The sequence below is a fragment of the Phasianus colchicus genome, chromosome 21 (genome assembly GCF_987193195.1).
Source record: "Phasianus colchicus chromosome 21, bPhaCol1.hap1.1, whole genome shotgun sequence".
Lineage (NCBI taxonomy): Eukaryota > Metazoa > Chordata > Aves > Galliformes > Phasianidae > Phasianus > Phasianus colchicus.
In genome coordinates, this window is record NC_143456.1 from 9,516,875 (window position 1) to 9,535,909 (window position 19,035).

Sequence of the window (19,035 nt, forward strand, 5' to 3'; positions counted from 1 at the left end):
TGAGGGGACACCCATAGTACCGACCCACGGAGTCCTTCATTTGTTTGTATGTTTGTGTCAGCTCAGGGCTCCTGCAGCCCAGGGTCAGTGTTTGGTGTGTTCCCCCTTCATTTGTGTTTGTTTGTCCCAGCTCCTGCAACCCGCTGACAGTACTTAGTGTGCTCTGTGCTGGATGTATCACAGCAGAGCTCTGCAAAACTTTTTTGATTGCAAACAGATTTTGGCATTACCACTCAGCTCCCACACTGGGGTTTGGAGGAAGAAACTGATGGATACCTGAAGGTGCATGGAACAGCTGCAAGGACAGATGCTAGCAGAAGTGCTGCTGTTTTGCAATAGGGTTGGGAGGGGGAGAAACACGGTCGGTCCTTTACACCACCATGCAGCACTGGGGTCCCCGCCTCATCTCTTGTGCCCCGGCACATCGCTGCTGCAGCAAACCCAGCCTGCCCAGCGTGCTGCTGGGCCCGTCTGTTGTGTTATCGATCATCCAACGCCCAACAGAGTGAAAGAAGCGCCCAGCTCTCCAGCGAGGGGGGCAGTAGTACGGGACGCATCACCGAGGTGAGGCAGATAAGGGCCCCACAAGCTGAGCTCGGGCTCTGCGAAAACCAACGGTGACCAACATCAGCGTGTGTCTGTGCACGCAGTGATGGGGCAGACGCTCCCGCGGCCAACGGCTGCGTGCGGTGGCGCGGGGCTGGGCCTGGGAACGGCAGAGAGGAGCTGCGGGCAGAAAGGGAAAGCGCTGCCCTCACCCGGGGATCCTGGCGTCCCCGGCTCCCACACGCAGCCCCTTCCCTGCGAGCAGAGCCGTGGCCGGAGCCCCTCACACCGCCTGTCGGACCCACACGTGCGCGCTCCCGGCAGCGCCGTGGGGCAGCGGTGCCCCCGGAGCGCGGCTGGGCCCCAATCCCGCCGCTCTCGGGGCTGCGCTTGATGTGTGTAAACACATAATTAAGGGTAAGCGCACGCTTAATTGTTCGTGGCTTCGATTTGCATTCAGGTGCCGCGCGGAGGACGCCCCAGCCGCCGCCGAACGCGGGCCGCCCGCTGCCGGCCGGGGCCCGGCGTGTTGGCCGGGGGGCGGCGGCGCGGCTCCGGGCTCCCGGCGGGGCGCGGCACGGGAGCGCCGAGGGAACCCCGGGGCGGCCCCGCGCCCGCCCTCCGCCCGCACCCGCGGGGCGAAGCCGCCCCCCGCCGCCGCCCCCGCGGCTCCTGCCGGCTCCCTCCCCGCGCTGCGGGCGGGGGCGGCGGGCGGGGAGAGCGGGGAGGAAGGCGGGAGGGAGGGGAGCGGAGGGCGGCGCGGCCGGGCCCCCGCCCGGGGCCGGCGGCGGGGCAGCGGCCCTGGACACCGCGCCCGCTCCTCCATCTTCTCTCGCCACAGCTCTCGCCTCGGCTTCCCCAGCCCGGGACCGGCCCATTGCCAGCCCCGCGGGGGGGGGCGGCCCGCCCGCCGCGCCGCCCCGGCCCCGCCGCCCGCCCGCCGCCGCGCCGCGCCGCCCCGGGCCCCTCCGCCCGCCCCGAGCCGAGGGAGCGGCGGGGGCGGCGCCGCGGAGCTCCGGGCCCGCACCGCCCCGCCGGGCCGCGCCGCCGCCGCCTCCCCCCTCTGGGCCGCAGTGGTGCAGCCCGGAGGTTAGCGGAAGCGGCCGCTCGGCGCTGCCATGTTGAGCCGCCGCCGCCGCCGCCGCTTTGTTGTCGGCTCCATGTAGCTGGGGCCCGGGGGAAGGAGGGAGGGGGGCGCCGCGCCGCCGGAGCCGCCGCCGGAGCCGCCGCCGCCCGCCGAGGCCGGGACGCCCCCGCCATGGAGGCCAACTGGACCGCGTTCCTCTTTCAGGTGAGGCCCCGCCGCGGCCGCCCGCGCCCCCCCCTCCTCCCTCCCTCCCCGCGGCCGCCGCGCTCCGCCAGGGCCCGGCTGTCACTCAGCGCCGCCGCCCGGCCCCCGCCCGCCTCCCCCGGCCCCGCGGCGCGGCGCGGCCCGCCGGCTCCCTCCTTCCTCCCTCCCTCCTCTTCTCTCCTCCGCTTTCCTCTCCTTTCCTCCTCCTCCTCTCTCCCTGCTACTTTTTCTCCGTCTTTATTTTTTCTCCTTTTTTTCCCCCTCTCGTTGTGTCTTTTTTTTTTTCCCGTGCGTGTGTGTGTGCGGGTGGGGGGAGCAGCCCCGCCGTTATCACGAGGATTATCCCCTTTCCCGCTGTTATTTTTAATCTTTATTCGAGTTTTTCTCCCCCCGCCGTCCCCCCCCGCTCCCCGCCAAAAGGACGCGCACGGCGCAGCCTCCGGCACTGCGGGGCCGTTAATCCCGCCGGCTCGGGCCGCGTGCCGCCTCCGAGGGCGCCGTGGCCGGGAGCAGCGCTGCCCTCCCGCCGCCGTCCGCCCCTTCCCGGCCGCGGTGCGGAGGGCGATGCGCGGCGCGGAGCCCCGAAGTCCCCGCCGGGCTTTGTCAGCCGCATCCCCGCACGCCGCGCCGTTGTTTTCCTTGCTCTTCCATAAGCGTAAGAGGTGATAAAGCGCATAACTGCGGCGGCGTTGCAAAAAGGGGAGTTAAATAAATCCGCGCGCATCATCGTCCTCGAGGTGAAGCGCTGCCGGCGCTGCGCCCTGGGCCGCCGTTCTGCGGGAGACGAAGCGCCGCTCGCGGGCGGTGCGGGGCGGCCGCGGCTTCCCTGGGAGCGCCGGGTGGTGCCTCGGAGGTGTCCGCGCGGCCGCTCGCTGCCGTTTCTCGGGCGGCTGCCGTGATCCCGAGCGGCGGCGACGCGCTGTGATGTAGCGGAGGGTTTTGCTGCCGTAGGTAGGAGCCGGCAGTCCGCCTGCCCGGCGCACCCGCTGATGGATGGCCTGGAAGCGTCCTCAGCCGACTCTGGCCTGGGAGTTTTCCTCCGATGCTTTTATCTTCCCCCCGAATAATAAAGCTTTCCAACCTCCTAATAAATGCCGAGTATCGTTTCTGGAGTCGTTTTGTTAAAGCCGAGGACTTGGGATGTGAGCATCCTAACGCGCCCCGCAGAGATGAGCACCACGAAGTGCTCCTCTGCTCTCTGTTCTTTTCTTCTCTCCGTCCTTAAGCATTCCTTCTTTCTGCTCTCCCCAACACGTTGGCTCAAATGAGTGACAGAAAGTACATTTTAACCCCCTCCCCGCTAGGGCTTAAATAACCAGCACAGCGGAACAAACGTCCACCAATTCTTTTGGTGGGCTTTTATTCAGGTGCTTTCTAAGGGAAGGTTCAATGTCGGATGTAAGTTGGTTTACAGCTGTAACTTGTAGCAAAGTGTTTCTAGAGGAGGTTGCAGTGTGTCAGCAGGGCTGTGCTGGGGAGCGGCTCTTCCCAGTCCGAGCTGTGGCTGCTCTGGGCGGCCGTCGCTGCCAGAAGCAATGGTTATGGTGTGGAATGAGCCGTCCTTGTGATTTTGAAACCCACTCTGAGTATCAGCCCGGAAAGCGAAAGTTGTATCTGCTTCTGTTGGAGGACTCATCCATCAAACAGGGTATGCGAGATATGACTCACGCTAATTTGTTGCTCTCACATTAAGGCTTGAGCACAAAAATCTCTTCGCCTCTGGCGCTGGAAGTTCGCAGTGCCGCATCTTGCAGCCCTCTGTCACAGAGATTGTTTGTTTGCTGTCCCCCTGGAAAGGAGGATTTCCTGATAGAACGGGGCTGTTCTGCCCTGAGCTGTCCCAGGCAGTCGGAACAGCAGCGCTGAACGTTAGGAAGAGCGAAGAGCTCTGTGCCAGCACAGCACAGCCGTGTGAGAGGCCTCTGTGCAGCAGGTGCTGTGTCTCTTTTCGAGCAGCAGGGTACAAACTGCTCCTTTTAGGATGGCCCTAAGGGCGAGCGAGAGGCAGTGCTGTGCAGGGCAGTGCTGTGTGCCGGGGGCTGCATGGAAAGAAGCACTGCTGCTCACCCGGCCGTCAGCCCTTACGTAAGCGGCGGCCCCGCAGCACGCAGCCTTATGAATATACATTGGTCTGTGGCCAGCAACTGTGTCCCTTTGGTGGGAAGGAGTGCCTCGGTGCCTCTGAGTGCTGATGATATTGTAAGGCTTAAAAATAACCATAAACCGCGTGAATTTGAACCCGGTCCAAAGGATTTGGGCTCCTATTATCCGATCTGCTAGCTCTGCCTTTGAAACCGTATCTCGGGAGCTATCCTTAGGTGCTCTTAAGTGTCCCCTGCTGCAGTTAGCAACATTGTTGAATGCTTATTTAAAGTTGGCTGTAAAATGTGTCAGTTGGTTGTTTTTTTTCCCCAAATTAAAATTGTATTCGAGTACGCAGCTTGCTTAATATTTTGAAGTGTGTTGTTCCTCTCTTTTTTAATGCAATGGAGGTGTCCCATCGCACAGCCACAGTGGAAGTTCCTGGCAGCCACTCGGCTCGGGCAGGAGCTGTGAGGTGAGGAGGATGTGTGCGGTGTTGGTTTGGCAGCACGGCCACCAGGACAGCCCTGTGCTCTGCTCTGTGCTCATCCCTTCTGCACACAGCCCTGCTGCTGCTGTTTGCAGTGCTGCAGCGGTGACATGCGGGCACCCGGTGCATCCCGCGCTCCTCACGGCCGCAGGGCTGTGCTGGCTCCTTCCAGCAAGTTTGCTCTCCTGTTATCACAGCAAACCCGCAAACTATTTTCCTGTCAGATAGGCTTGGAGTGTTACAGAGCACGTATTCCTTCCCACGTGGCTCGGTGTTTGTGTCCACTGATGGCTTTTATCCAAAGGCCGTTGGCCCCGCGCTGCGAGGTGTGAGCGGAGCAGGGAGCAGAGCAGTGCGGAGCTGAGAGCTGCTGCTGGGAAGTGCTGCCTGCGAGGAGTTCCCCACGAGGGGCACGGTGTGCTTCTAGAAATGCTGCCTTCTTGTGAGGGCACCGTGAGTTTGACTTGCGTACTGAGAGCATTAGCCAGGCTGTGCTTTGTAAAGCTGTCTGTCCGCCACCAAACAGAAGCAGATGCATGGAGGATGCAGTGCCCAGCCTTGAGTGGTGAAAGCATTGCGTGTTGCTTTGGGGAGAAAGCTGTAGGGAAGGAGCCCCAGCGGGCTGTGGCACTGAGCTCATAGCGAGTGTGAGTTCCCCAGGCTTGCCTTCACACCGGGCAAACTGCACTAATGCCCAGGCTGATCAGAAACTGCTCTGATCAGACCGAGATGCATCTTGAATACAGATGCGCTTAAACTGGCTTAAGGTGCTAGAGTGATTTATTTTAATGCTCCATTAGGCTGAATTGCTCTGCGTGGTTTCTAAACCACTTTAAGTTTGTATCTGCTCGGGCTTTGTCCCCATCTGACGGGTGAGGTTTGATGTTGGTGTTTTCTGCCTTAGAATGAACAGCGCTCGGTGCCCAGGAGCTGCCGCTCGGCCAAGGGCTGCCTGCCATGGCGCAGTGCCGGCGCCCCTCTGCCTTCCCAGAGCTTCTCCCAGCCCTTCTGTCCCTCTCGGCCATTGGGCGCTGCTTTCGGTCAGCCTCGAACTCTTTCCCTGCCCGTGCTCTGTGCAGTCCCTGATCGTTCCCAGCTGTGCAGGGCATTGGGCAGCGTGCGGGCGCTGCTGAGTGCAGCAGTGCAGCTCCGGGTTGGGTTGCTCTGGTTGCGGTGCTCCACGCTGGTATGAATGCGTTGTTTGAACAGGACGGGTTATCGCGGCTCAGCTCCGGGCAGCTGCAGCTGAATCCCCGGCGTGCAGCGAGCTGGGTGTAAGTGGAAAGGTGGGGCAGGATTTTGCAACTGCGACGGTGCGCTCAGAAAGTCCTGCTGGGGCACCGATACGATCGTTAGTGAAACGAGTTATCTGCTATGTAAAGATCAAGCGATACGGAGCTAAAAGATCTGACGGGCGCCTCGTTGTTTTCCATAAGAAATGTTGCCCTCCGGAAACTTAACAACGATTTGATCGCGACGGTGTGTGCCTTGCTGCACTTCCTCGCCGCGCTGTGTGTGCGTTTGAAGCGTGTGTGAGTTACCTTGTGTGAAACCAAACTTACGTAACCTTCTCCAGTTGGCACTTCCATGGCCTTCGGTCTAACATTTGCTTTCCTGTAGTGTGTAAATGTTCTCACCGTGTCAAAGGGAGCCGTCCCTCCCAGGAACTTAAGTGTGACTGTTTGGTTTTAGGCACACGAAGCCTCCCATCACCAACAGCAGGCAGCGCAGAACAGCTTGTTGCCTCTCCTGAGCTCTGCAGTAGAGCCACCTGATCAGAAGCCGATTCTGCCCTTACCAATAACGCAGAAACCTCAGCCCGCACCAGAAACATTAAAGGATGCTATTGTTGGGATTAAAAAGGAAAAACCTAAAACCTCCTTTGTGTGCACTTACTGCAGCAAGGCTTTCAGGGACAGCTACCATTTGAGGCGCCACGAGTCCTGCCACACAGGGATAAAATTGGTGTCACGGCCAAAGAAAACTCCCACCACAATGGTGCCCCTTATCTCCACCATCGCCGGCGACAACAGCCGAAGCTCCTTGGTGTCCACCATCGCCGGCATCCTGTCCACGGTCACCACGTCTTCCTCCGCCACCAACCCCAGCAGCAGCGCCGGTGCCACGGCCATGGCTGTGACGCAGACGGTGAAGAAGCCCAGCAAGCCCGTCAAGAAGAACCACGCCTGCGAGATGTGTGGGAAGGCCTTCAGGGACGTGTACCACCTCAACCGGCACAAGCTGTCCCACTCGGATGAAAAACCCTTCGAATGTCCGATCTGCAATCAGCGCTTCAAAAGAAAGGATCGCATGACCTACCACGTGAGGTCTCACGAAGGTGGCATCACGAAACCGTACACCTGTGGTGTTTGTGGAAAAGGCTTCTCGAGGTACCATGTAGAAAATCCCAGGCGAGCTCAAGTATTGGCTTTTCATAACCAAGAGGGGTTAAGCTGTTGTAGCGAGGGGTGGGAGAGGGGCGAGAGGATAAAGAGCCGTGCTCAGCTCCGGGGCACAGGTGAGCAGTCGCTTTTAGCAGTGATGTTTTGAAATGGTTTCCTCACTTTGGACACGTCGGTGCTGCTGGTGGCAGAGCCACACTCAGCCATCGGGCTCAGCAGGCTGTCACCCTGCCCCTCAGCAAGGCCATAGGGCCGTCGGTCTGCCACCTTTACACGAGGTGCTGCCCTTTCCAGCTGTGTAAGAAGTAGGTTTTACACTGCAGGCTGGGGCTCTGCGTTACTGCACCTAGCAGTCAGTGTGTGGGTAGGGGGGTGTGGGCTGCAGAGGGCTGGCAGTGCGCTGTTCAGGTGTCACTGCTATGTATTTGTAACAGTACGCGTTTTCTTCTCTTTCTCTCTTTTTGCAGGCCTGATCATTTAAGCTGTCACGTTAAACATGTTCATTCAACAGAGAGACCCTTCAAATGCCAAGTAAGGGCTACCATTATTTATTAAGAACAATATATCGTTGTACAGTTAGAATCTCAGGGGAGTAATCGTTGCAGAACCGCATTTGCTCTTGGACTTTTCTGAGGAATGCAAGTTTGGGAATAAAGTCTCATCTGCACTACTGAGCAGCTGCGTGGCAGTAGTTTGAAAGGCTGCAGGGGCTGCTCCCGCAGGAAGATGAGAGGCTTCTTGCTTTGCTGCAGAACAACAGAGTTGTTTCATGGTGCGCTTAGCTTAGCAGGAGGATTGTAACATGTCCTCAGCTCAGTGCTTGTTACTGCAGTCATGTGTGCAATGTGTTTCTCAGTATATCCCTCAAAAATGCATTGGAATAGTTGATTCTGGATGTGTTGTTTTGCTGGAAAGCACGTTGCCGTAAGTTGATGACTTAGTGTAAGAGAAGTAACCTGAATACCTTTGAACAATTAACTGTTTTGCTTGGAATATATCTGCATGTTCCAACCTGTGTTTTAGTGACTCATCGTATATATGAAAGTTTTGTCTAAAAAGAATGGCTTTAGGAAAAGGTTTTGTTTCCCTCTTCTGATTTGGCTGGAGATAGAAGTAACTGAACACCTCACTTTGGTATAGTAGAATGGTACCAGGTACCAGTGGTGCCTGTGGTAGGTGGGTTTCTGTAAGTCACCTCTTGCTTTGTTAGGTAAGGCGACCCACTGCTTTAGGACAGCTCAGATAGTGGAGAGCACAATTTTTGTCCTAGTCACCTCTGAAGCCAACTTCCATGAAGCTCCCGGGTAACACTGAGCTCTGCTCAGCAGTTTGGTTTTGGTCTCTCTATAAATGTAGGGAAAACTTGAGGTAGTCAGTACGCCTAACGCACCTCTGGCACCTAGAAAGAGGAATAGGTCTGCAGGGGGCATGCAATTCATACTGTAACCATACTGTCTGCACTTTGAGTCTAACTGTTGTCCTTCATATAGACGTGCACTGCTGCCTTTGCCACCAAAGACAGACTGCGGACACACATGGTGCGCCATGAAGGAAAGGTATCGTGTAATATCTGTGGTAAACTTCTGAGTGCAGCATATATCACCAGCCACTTAAAGACACACGGGCAGAGCCAAAGTATCAACTGTAATACCTGTAAACAAGGCATCAATAAAAGTAGGTGAACGTTTTAAAAGCATTTCTAATACCAATGTGTTTGCAAAGGGAATTGCCTTTGATTACATTAAAATGCAAGAACATACCCGTCTCTGTGGGTATTCGCACCTATTAAAAATAGATATTTCATAACAGGTTCTTCTCTAGCTCAAGAAATTGGCGTATGTGGTTCGCTGCTAAGACTGTGCTGCTGGGAATGTCTAAAATGCCTGATTGTTGAGCTTGGAAATTTGGATGTGAGGGATTTTTTGAGGTGTAGGGTTACAGCTCTGGCTTTGTAAGCCAATTCGGCAGTGCTAAGCCAGTTCATCTGAGGCATTTACAGCAGTTGGTAGAGGTGGAAATGATGAGCTGTAGTGTGGCCAGGGGGAAGTAACGTGCTGTTCTGTGATGCAAAGGTAAACTGAAAATTTGAAGTCATGCTTGGAAGAAAAAGTAAAAAGGCCTTTAGGAAAAAAAATGGAACTGAGGTTTAAAAAAAGTGGGATCTGCTAACCAGCTTTTGAGTTCTAGAAACTCGCTTTTCAGTCTTTTATTTCAGTCTTTCTAAAATACAAATAAAATAATGAGAAAGGAGGTTCGTTTTTGGCAGAGAAAGCAGATGTTCCTGATTTGCATTTTGTTTTAAACATTGGAAAAGTAGTTGTATAAAACACAGAATTAATTACGTGGTTTTAAGCACCTCTGTGATTTTTTGCTCCTGGAATCCTGCGAGATTCCAAACTCTTTTTGGAAGAAGCCTTTGTCATCTCAGCAGAAAACAGAGTAAATTTTCAAGGTGAATTTGTGTTCTTACTTAATTGGCATAGCATGCATGAGTGAAGAGACCAGCAATCAGAAGCAGCAGCAGCAGCAGCAACAGCAGCAGCAGCAACAACAACAGCAACAACAGCAACAGCAGCAGCAGCAACAGCAACAACAACAGCAGCAGCAGCAGCAGCAGCAGCATGTAACAAGTTGGCCTGGAAAGCAGGTAGAGACCTTGAGATTGTGGGAAGAGGCCGTCAAAGCAAGGAAGAAAGGTAAAATGGAACAATACTTTCCGTCTTGGTTTTATAAGATAATTGAGTTTATGGTTATATGGGGAGCTTAAGGAGTCAGAAAAGAGTGGTAGATGAAAATGTCATTCTCAGAAGCTAGAAGGTATAGCTGAAAATGAGCAGGAGGATATCATCACCAAAATTAAGCTCGTAAAGGATCTCTTTATTGCTTGCTTCCCACTGGTCTCTGTGATTCAATGTGTATGTAGCAGTCATCAATTATAAAGGGGTGTTTGTATCTGCTCCAAGGCAAGTGTGTTTTTTGACTTGCATGTGGTTTTGAGCTGTGTTTATGTATATTTACCAGTTGTTAACTTGTGTGCATATATATATTTAGATGTATATATATACACACACACACAACACCTCCGTCTTTGCATCATCATCAGCTTGCATGTGAATGCTTTCTGTGTTCCTCCCAGCCTTTCTCTCTGACTTATACAATTCACTTTATCTATAACTTGATTGTATTGCATGAAGTTTTCTGAAACTTGTGGAACTTTACTCTTCCATCTCTTTTTTTTTTTTTAATTACAAAATTAACTTATATGTGAAAGTGCTTTTCATTATTGCTAGCACCCAGTTTACACGTGCCTGTCCTACTGTCACCAAAGTTGAATAGCTTCCTTTTGTTGGTCAGTGCGTCAGCTTTGTAGAGAACAGATTGCTTCAGCTTAGTGTCTTGTTTGGTGTACAATAGTTTAAAGCTTCCTGCTACTGCTAGCTTATTCTTTTTGCATCAGTTTGCTTTCTAATGCCTGTCATTGACTCTTGTAGATTACATGTTTTAGAAGAAATTCTTAGTGACCACTTACTGCTTTTCACTGTCTGTTTTTAGTAATAGATGTTCTCAACTCACTTTTTTTTTCCTTCTTCTCCTAAACTTCCCTTCAGTTTCTTCACTCTTTTCTAGGTCATATTTGTGTATTAGGCTGCTAGCTCCTTTCTTCTTCACTGTTGTTTCAATTGAATTTGAAAGTTTAGAAACAGCTTGCTCGTGTTAAAGTGTAGCAATAGCAGACATTAAATATCATCAGGCCACCAAGTGGATAAAAAGCACAGGGGTGCTGGATTTAGAAAATCTGAGTAACCTTTTTCTGCTTTCCTGTTTCCTGTTCCCTCCCTTTCTTATTGCCATTATGTGTATGCTGAAACAGAATCTGCTTTTGGATGGAGTGGTGGGTGAGGGAGGGGGGTGGGGAGAAATGTTGTGGAATGGATGATACTCATTTAATGAATTGACCTGGGGAAGGGCTGTGGGTGGGCTGTTTGTGTGTTACTGTGCTTGGAGGGCGAAGCTAGGCCAGCCAGTGCCATGCCTATGTGCTGCTCTCCTCATGCCGGTTCTCCTGCGCTGGTGCCACCTGTTGTGTTGGCTTTACAGTATATGGGATCTTTTTAGTCTAGCACTATTTTATTTTCACAATTTTTTTTTTTTTTTTTTTTTTTACTCTTTCCCTTCCCTCCCACTCCTCCTAGATATGGACTTTGAAGAACCAACAGTAACCCTTGAATGGGGCTAATGTTGCTTTCAAAGTTAACTCTGTCTTGGTACATTTGTGTTGCCCGAGTGGCAGCAGTGGACTCTTTGCTCCTGGCTTACCTCCTGACACGTGGGTGTAGACTGAGCTTGGTGTCCTACCCTACAAATGTGGAATAAGACACGACTTAGACGTGCTGTAACCTTGACCTAGAATATATTTTTGTCGGTTTCTCTAGCAGCCACCCCCTTCCTTCACCCACGGCCATCGGCCCGCTTCTGTTTTTGGAGCCTCCTAGTGTGGGCAGCCGGCAGGTGGTGCTGATGCCCAGCGCTCCCCGCGGCAGCCCGGCGGTGCCCAGCAGCGGGCACAGCCTCTGGCTCTTCCTTGTCTGGCGCTTAATTCCTGCTTGCTGCAAAGCCGAGTGACGCAGAGCTTGGTGCGGGGCGGTAGCTTCGTGCGAGAGGCGGTGGGGGTGGAGGCTGCCCGGACTGGGGAGCCTCGGAAATGGCTCGGTAGGAGCGCCGCGATCGGTGGAACAGCTTAGTAGAAATAATTAAGTGTGAAGTAAGCAGGTAAATATTGCAATGAGCTGTGCTTATCAGTCCCTAATAACGACTTTTTAAAACCTTCACAGAATGTCAGTTCACCTTTGAGAAGGCTATAGAGTACGTACCATTCGGTATGTACACTCTCTCCTCTATTTATACTGTTCCTCTTGGGAGGATTTTTTGATTGTACGATGCTGTTTTTATGAACATGGAAACCCTCTTTATAAGACAACCTCGTTTGATTTCCCGGGAAAGAATACTGAATTCAAATGAACTGCATGAGAGTTTGTATTTCTTGTAGGCTATCGAATGTTAACAGATTTAACTTAATAATAATTCCTAACAGAAAATGATTCCAGAATTTGTACCTTTGTACTTGTTTGATTTTTGTTTTTGTTTTTGTTTTTAGATCTCGTCCATGGTTTTTTATGTGTTAAAAACTTTTTGTCTTTTTATGTCTCATTTTTAGAAGCTGCTAACTTGTGCCAAACCTCCACTGCTGCTACTACGCCTGTGACTCTTACTACTCCATTCAATATAACGTCCTCTGTGGCTTCTGGGACTATCACAAACCCAGTCACAGTGGCAGCTGCAATGAGCATGAGAAGTCCAGTAAATGTATCAAGTGCAGTTAATATATCCAGTCCGATGAACCTAGGGCATCCTGTAACTATAACAAGTCCATTATCCATGACATCTCCATTAACGCTCACCACACCAGTCAATCTTCCCACCCCAGTAACCGCTCCAGTGAATATAGCACACCCAGTCACCATCACGTCTCCCATGAACCTCCCCACACCGATGACGTTAGCTGGTCCCCTAAACATAGCGATGAGACCAGTAGAGAGCATGCCTTTCCTGCCCCAGGCCTTGCCCACGTCTCCTCCCTGGTAAAGAATTTCTCAACAGTATTAAAAGGATTAAAATGGAATCCTTACCAGCAGTTCTTTTTTGGGGTTTGTTTGCTTGTTTTGTTTTGGTTTTGTTTGTTTTTTGTTTTTCTTCCCCCCCCCCCCCTTCTTTTTTTTAAGTTAATAATAAATTCAATCCAAGGCACCGTGGTAACGCACCATCAGAGAGCGTAGTAGCATCTTCCCCTGTTGATTTGGCTCGTGTGGTTCAATCTTGAGTTTCACTGGAGCACTTCATTTAACGTGAGTTTTACCTTTTAGCTGACTGATGACGAATTAGAGCAGATACGTATTTGCCAGAGGTTTTTTGTTGTTGTTGTTGTTTTGTTTTTTTTTTAAGGAAGTCATTAAAAACCAGTTTTATGTTTTATCCCCCGAATAACTTAGAAAATTATTTTAATCTAAACACTAGCAAAGACCCCCTTTGTATCTTTAAGAGGGCAGATGGCTAATTGTAACTTGCCAGTCCTTAGGTCCATTTTTTTGGGCTAGTGTAGAATCTTTGTCTGTGTTGATGGTTTTTTTGTTTTGTTTTGTTTTCGTTTTTTTTTTTTTTTTTAATGAGTAAATGAATTACAATGTTGTCATTTATAAAAAAAAATGCATTTTGGATGAAATATGCATTTTACCTTTGGGAATATGATAATTTCAGGCAGCATTCCCTATGGGAAAGGTGATACCAGCTCTGATATGCAAAGCATATGATAACTTATCATTCTAACTTCAACATATAATAGGGATTGTGACCTGATATTTGGAGATGTAAATATTACCCAACATATTACCCTAAGGGAATATAGCATTGTAGTCAACATTTTTAAAAAAAACAAACTGTTATTGTTTGGCGAGAAACAGCCAAGGCTGACAGAAGAGGAGTCGAAATGTGTGTAAACATGGTCTCTGAACAGTCAGACCCCTATGGGACTCTTACCTAGGAGCAAAAGGAGTGCTTTGAAACTTAAGAAACATTGCTTTAAGCTGGAAGATTCTGGAGGCACTGGGTGTGATTTTTATGCCCTCTGCCTCCCAATCAGAACCTGCTGGTGTTACAGCAGGGGACAGACGTGTTAGTTGTTCACTAGAAGTTTTGTCTTATATTAAATTGTATACAGTTTTTATTCTAACCACTAACTAGGTAGGATGCCCCTTCAGGACAAGCAGAGAGCGTCTTTTAATTTCTCCCCTATTTCTTAATCAAGTGTTGTGCAAATCTGTTCAACTTTGTAAATATTTGCAAACATCATCATTTTTACGTTATTCTTCTATTGTGTTAACACATTTCTATCAATTTGTGGGAGTTCTGGGCTGATGGCCTGAACTGTCTTGCCCAGAACTACTCTACAAATGGTCACACATGTTTAAGCTACATGTGCTTTTTATTTCTTAACCTGTTTATCTGTACATAACGTAGAAAGCAAAATCTAGGGAAACAGATATACTTTTTAGACTATCATGTCACATATTCACATTTTTAAAACTTTGTTTAAAAAAAAAAACAACAAAAAAAAAAAACCCACCCTAAAACCAAGACTCTACATTAAAAAAAAATAATAATAATGAGTTGAGATGTTTTTATTTTAATGAAGCTGAAAGCTATGGAGATTAGCGTGTGCGCATTTTCACAGAGTGCTAGCAGGACTGACTAGTCACAATGGACTGCTTCCGTTCCTACCCTGCCGTGTCAGTACAAGCAGTGATTGCCAGACTTCTGGGTCAGGTGACAGGTATCTGTATCATTACGTGAAACTGTTCTAGGGGCTTGGACTACATAGTAAACAAAAACAAAACAAAAAAAAATAGAGCTTAGTGTAAAATAATTTTATAAATGATCTTTTGTACTTTAGGACATCAAATTGTACAACTTTTGTATATATAAAAGCTTAGGAACTTTCTGTTTAGCAGAAAGGAAACACATTCCTACACTTTTAATGTATATGTTTGTTATAATGTCCATGTAAACATATGCCCTATGTTTGTGCCTTTTAATTAGTTTGTCTCAATAAACAAAAATGTAGAGAAGAATATGTAGCTATGACTTTGTTACCACTGTTCTTACTCCAGATGTATAGACGTCTTCGTTTTTGCACTGTGTAGAGCGTTGCGTGCAGACAGCTGCATGACTTAGGCTGATACGGCCAACATGAGGCATGCGAGTTGAATGCACCCCAGCAAAAAAATCTTCCTCCCTTAGCGTAGAGCAGCCCGTGCTGCCGGGCGTTGCATGTTGGGTTGTGTAGTTTCCAAGCCATCTCTGTTACCCACCTCAGTGATACCAACTTGCACCAGTTTTACGTAGTAGGTATGGCATTCTGGATCTGGGTAAACCGCAGAGATGACCCTTAGATGAAGTTTGGGTGTCCCTGAGCTTGAAAAACAAAAGCATTAAAAGCCAATGTGAAAATGTGTACGAGAAGTGGTTATCTATGAATTACTTACAATAAACAGGTGTGAGACTTAATTGTATGTTGTCAATTACTGTAGTATTGACAGGGGATCCATCGTCCCGCCAGCGTGCCCTGCTGGTGTTATTTTTATCCCGGCAGAGTAGCAGTAGAACAAACACATTAAACACTGGCATGGAAATTTTTCAATGTACCAGAGACTTCCCTGACCACTCACCGTGGTGCTCTTAGCACTGGATAGGAAAAGGGCTGTTTCCTTTTTATTTTATGTTGGTTCTGCTCAAATGTACCTGGTTTATGTCCACAAAGCTGCATTAGCTAATTGTCAACCTGTTTCATTCGTACTTGGGTAAACATTTGCTTTTGCTGTGCATAAATGGTTCCGAGGTGTGCTCCTCAGCTGTCTCAACGCAGACATTAATTTCACTTGTAATGCCATCATACGAAATACATTAAGCTGTTTTCTGACAACCCGAGGCTGCCTGGTCAAGCAGTTTGTGCCCTGTGCACGCTGCCTTGTGAGATTGGTTCATCCGCAGCGCCGCCGGCACGAGGCTGGCTGCAGGGGGAGGCACGCGTGGCCACAGCAGCGCCAGCGATTGGTGTGGCAACTCGTGTCCCCTCAGCCATGGGAAATGAAGGCTCTCAGCGAACCGTAGATGTGAAGGACAGATGCTCCCGTTACACCGAGTGTTTCTGTGCAGCCGATGTGCTTAGCCTAGTTTATTTCACGGAAACTTTTAAGCTGGATCTTGTCCAACGCCCAAGGAAGCAAGCAGGTCGCTTCTCTAGGTTTGAGTTGGTTTTCACATCAAGTCCATTCGGGTCTCCAATTGCAAGTGGTTCAAAAGGGTTCTGATTTATTTATTTTTTCTCCTGCCATTTTTATAAGCATTCGGTGTTAGGGTAACGGCGTAGCACCGACCGGTAGTTTTACAAAACTGAATTTTGCTTTGGAAGGATTTGTGCTGCGGAGGGCAGAGCAGCTCAGTGACACGAAAACTCACCTCTGTGCATGGAGAGCTGCGGTGATGCTTTGGTGCTGGCTGGATTCCAGGGAGGTGGGCCAGCAGGAAGTAAGCACTGCAGCATGGCTGCCAAAGCTGCCATCAGGCCGTGCCAGTGGCCTTCCCAAGGCCATCTCTTCTTTGCTTGGAGTGCCCACAGCTGTCAGGGGATGTTTGGGCTGAGGAGAGCTGAGGGGTGGGCCTTCTGTGTCCTGCCATGGGGAGTTACACCTGAGTGATGTAAATTGGTGAGCTCTTTTCTTCAAATGTAGATCACAGGCAAGAGAGAAAAATGCGTGTGTGTTATTCTCTTAGCGCAATTAAATTTTGGTTCCCATTGGGTTTTTTCCCTCATAACGAGGGCCAGGAGGGTTTCAGTCGGAAGGAGGTATCTAATGTCTGTGCTTAAAGAAAAAACACCAAAGAGCAATAAGCTGTTTTAGCTGAAACAATCCATGTTACATAAAGGGGCAGGGCCTCCTGGGGATCAGCGCGTGGCATTAACGTGCCGATAAGCCTTTGTATTTCTGTTCGCTCTTGGCTGACTTTTATTTTAGAAATGGTCACGGAGACGTATTTTGAAAACTGCTGAAAACAGTCAGAGCTGTTAGAGTCCCACCAAGTAAAGAAGGAAAATTAGCATTTAAAGAACAGCCAGGTTTCTGAAAGCATCGCATATTCTGTTTGTTTTTAACCCTGCTGCCCAGGATCCCATATGGGAGCTGAGTTCTTGAAGGGCGGACCGCAGTTGTTCAGTGCAGAGTCCTTCTGCAAACTGCCTTGCTTCCTTGGTGCCTTAGACTACCCATCTCACAATCAGATTTAACAGTATTTCCAAAGGCAGCTATTAAAAGCACTTCACATTTGTGAATGTCTTTCAGACCTGTTTCTTTCCTTGTGCTCATGTGGACCTTCTAATCAGTGCTGCTTAGGATAAATAGTAAGTGTAAAAATGAATCATCTCCTCGCATTATTGTCAGGCGGAGGAAAGCTTAAACTAAGTCCCTTTCTACCTGTTATTTAATGCATCATGTTTATGCTTGCTGCTTATCCTTGATCTCTCACTCACAGCTTCCAGAACAGCAACTGAAGGGTGACACAGGAACTACGTGCTAACTTTTATGTCAAAAATAGCTTTCACCTTTAAATGCACGAGGCTCATGGACTGTTTTCTAATTAGAAAAAGAATGCCTGAGCTTCTACTGTGAATCCATTTTACGGCTGTGTTAAAACTTGACTGTCAACTCCTGGTTAAAATTTAGTGCTGAGGTCTTGACCTAGAAACAAACCTTTTTTGGTATTGGTTTGGAAAAAGTATTTCAGTGCTAAGAAAAACTCAGCTGTGCCGTCCAGCTAGCTCCCCATCACGGCTGGCTGAGTGTTCTTGGTGGATTGTTTCTGCTTGCTTCTCTCTGAAGCCCAAGTCAGGCTGCTGGGGAAGATGGGCTTTTATTCTTCAAAGTAATAACAAGGTGGGTTTTTTTGGTTCTTCAGGTTTATGGGCTAATTCGAATCATGCCAAGAAGCCCCGGGTTTTTCTTTACAGATGCTTCTTCATGTGTAAAAACATTTCAACGTGGGCACCGGACTTTAGCTTACATCAGAGAGCACAGACCTCTGCTGTCCTGACTTCCAAAATTAACCCAACCAGTAAAAATGACAAAGGGGACTTTCAGAACATATGGAACCTTTTGGTTTTCAGAAAAGGCAGAGATATTGCACTCATCTTTTCACAAAGTTGTTATTGCCAACTGTCAAAGAAAAACTTGTGTTCTGTGTTTTCCATGACATTTTTTTTTTCCCCCAGAGAATTATCAATTTAGTTGGAACTCGCTGAATTAAACTCACTATTTTATTTCTTAATAGTTGTGCGTTTCTTTTCCCATTTCTTCTTCCTTGCTAGTGTCATTTGCAGCAAGGATCCGTATCAAAGGACAGCAGAGAAACTTGATCACCTGTTCCCTCTGAAGCAAGGCTGGATTCGAAAAAGATATTTCAGTCACAAAGCTCGCTGCAAGGCACTGAGGATGCACCGATCTGTATTTAACTTTGGGAAGGCAAATGTTGTGGCATATGTACTTGTACTCACTGAAAGCCAAAGATTTGCCTCTAATGTTTTTGCTCTCACTGCTGTCTGTGTTCGCTGTCAAAGCCTTGCAGATTTTTACCCAGGCAAAGGATTGCTGAGCTGCCAGACGCGGACGAAATGACTGAGTGGGGAAAAAACCTCTGACAGAGGGCTGAGCTACAAGATCCTTGGACCATCCCAAACGCACGTTAGGGTCCAGCACCACAGCCGTGCTCCCTGCTGGTCTGGCTGACCCCGACCCTGTCGGGTGCCGTGGGAGGCACAGCTTTCCTTCCGCGTCGGGAAGGGTTCGGAGAGCTGCGAGGTGCTCAGCCGCTGCCGTTCGCGGTCTCGCCCTGGTCTCTACAAGACGGGAAGCGTTTGCCCTATGTAAATTCACTCCTGTAATTTGTAAGAGGAGATCGCTTCCTGTCCTAAGCTGTTATGTGGTATGGCTGCAAGCTGTCAGATGCTGTAGCAATGGATCCCGGAGGCGGCTGCTTTCTGTTTGTGGTTGAAGTGATGCTTTGTTATAATCCGTATCTCATGCGCGGCCCTCGGGGCAGGAGCGCCGTCTCGTCGTCGTGGGGGCACTCCGGCCTGGGAGCCGGGACCTGTGCCGCCCTGCGGATACGGAACAGCCCGAGAGCAGCGGCGGGGCCGCAGCCCGCACGCAGACGGCGGTGCCGCTCCCGGTACCCGCGCCGTCCCGCCGGGCGCAGCGGGGCGCGCACCGAGGCCGGGCCCGCAGCGAGGCCTGCGCGGATCGGGCGGCGCTGCGCCCTCGACGCCCCGGGCGGGCAGAAGGGGCCGCGCGGCTCTGCGCCGGGGGGGCGGTCCCGCGCCCCGGGGTTGGAGGGGTCCCGAGAGCCCCGGCTGCGTTTCGGCCGGGCCGCCGCTAGGCCCCGCGCCCCCCCGCCCCCCTCCCCACCCCGAGCCGCCCCGGCCCCGGCCCCGCCGCGCCGCCCCCAGCTGCCGGGCACGGCGAACGCCCCCGCCCCGCCCGCCCGCCAGCCACGTCCGTCTCCCGTCCCGGCTCCTTTCCATGGTTCCCGGCGCGGTCCGTGCCTGCCGCCGCCCCCGCAGC

At 50.6% G+C, this 19,035-nt stretch overlaps 1 protein-coding gene across 2 annotated transcripts; it reads left to right on the forward strand.

Annotated features, from left to right (window-relative positions):
• The first annotated feature begins 1,613 nt into the window (after positions 1 to 1,613).
• Positions 1,614 to 14,493, forward strand: VEZF1 (vascular endothelial zinc finger 1). 2 transcript variants are annotated; one of them, XM_031591459.2, is made up of 7 exons: positions 1,615 to 1,837; positions 6,102 to 6,799; positions 7,279 to 7,342; positions 8,302 to 8,485; positions 9,295 to 9,507; positions 11,644 to 11,688; positions 12,027 to 14,493. In XM_031591459.2, the coding sequence occupies exons 1-7, from the start codon at positions 1,805 to 1,807 to the stop codon at positions 12,452 to 12,454; spliced, it is 1,665 nt and encodes a 554-aa protein (XP_031447319.2). In that variant the 5' UTR covers positions 1,615 to 1,804; the 3' UTR covers positions 12,455 to 14,493. The 2 variants fall into 2 exon arrangements, with proteins under 2 accessions (XP_031447320.2, XP_031447319.2); XM_031591460.2 differs by lacking the exon at positions 11,644 to 11,688 and having other exon boundaries at positions 1,614 to 1,837.
• Positions 14,494 to 19,035: the final 4,542 nt, after the last annotated feature.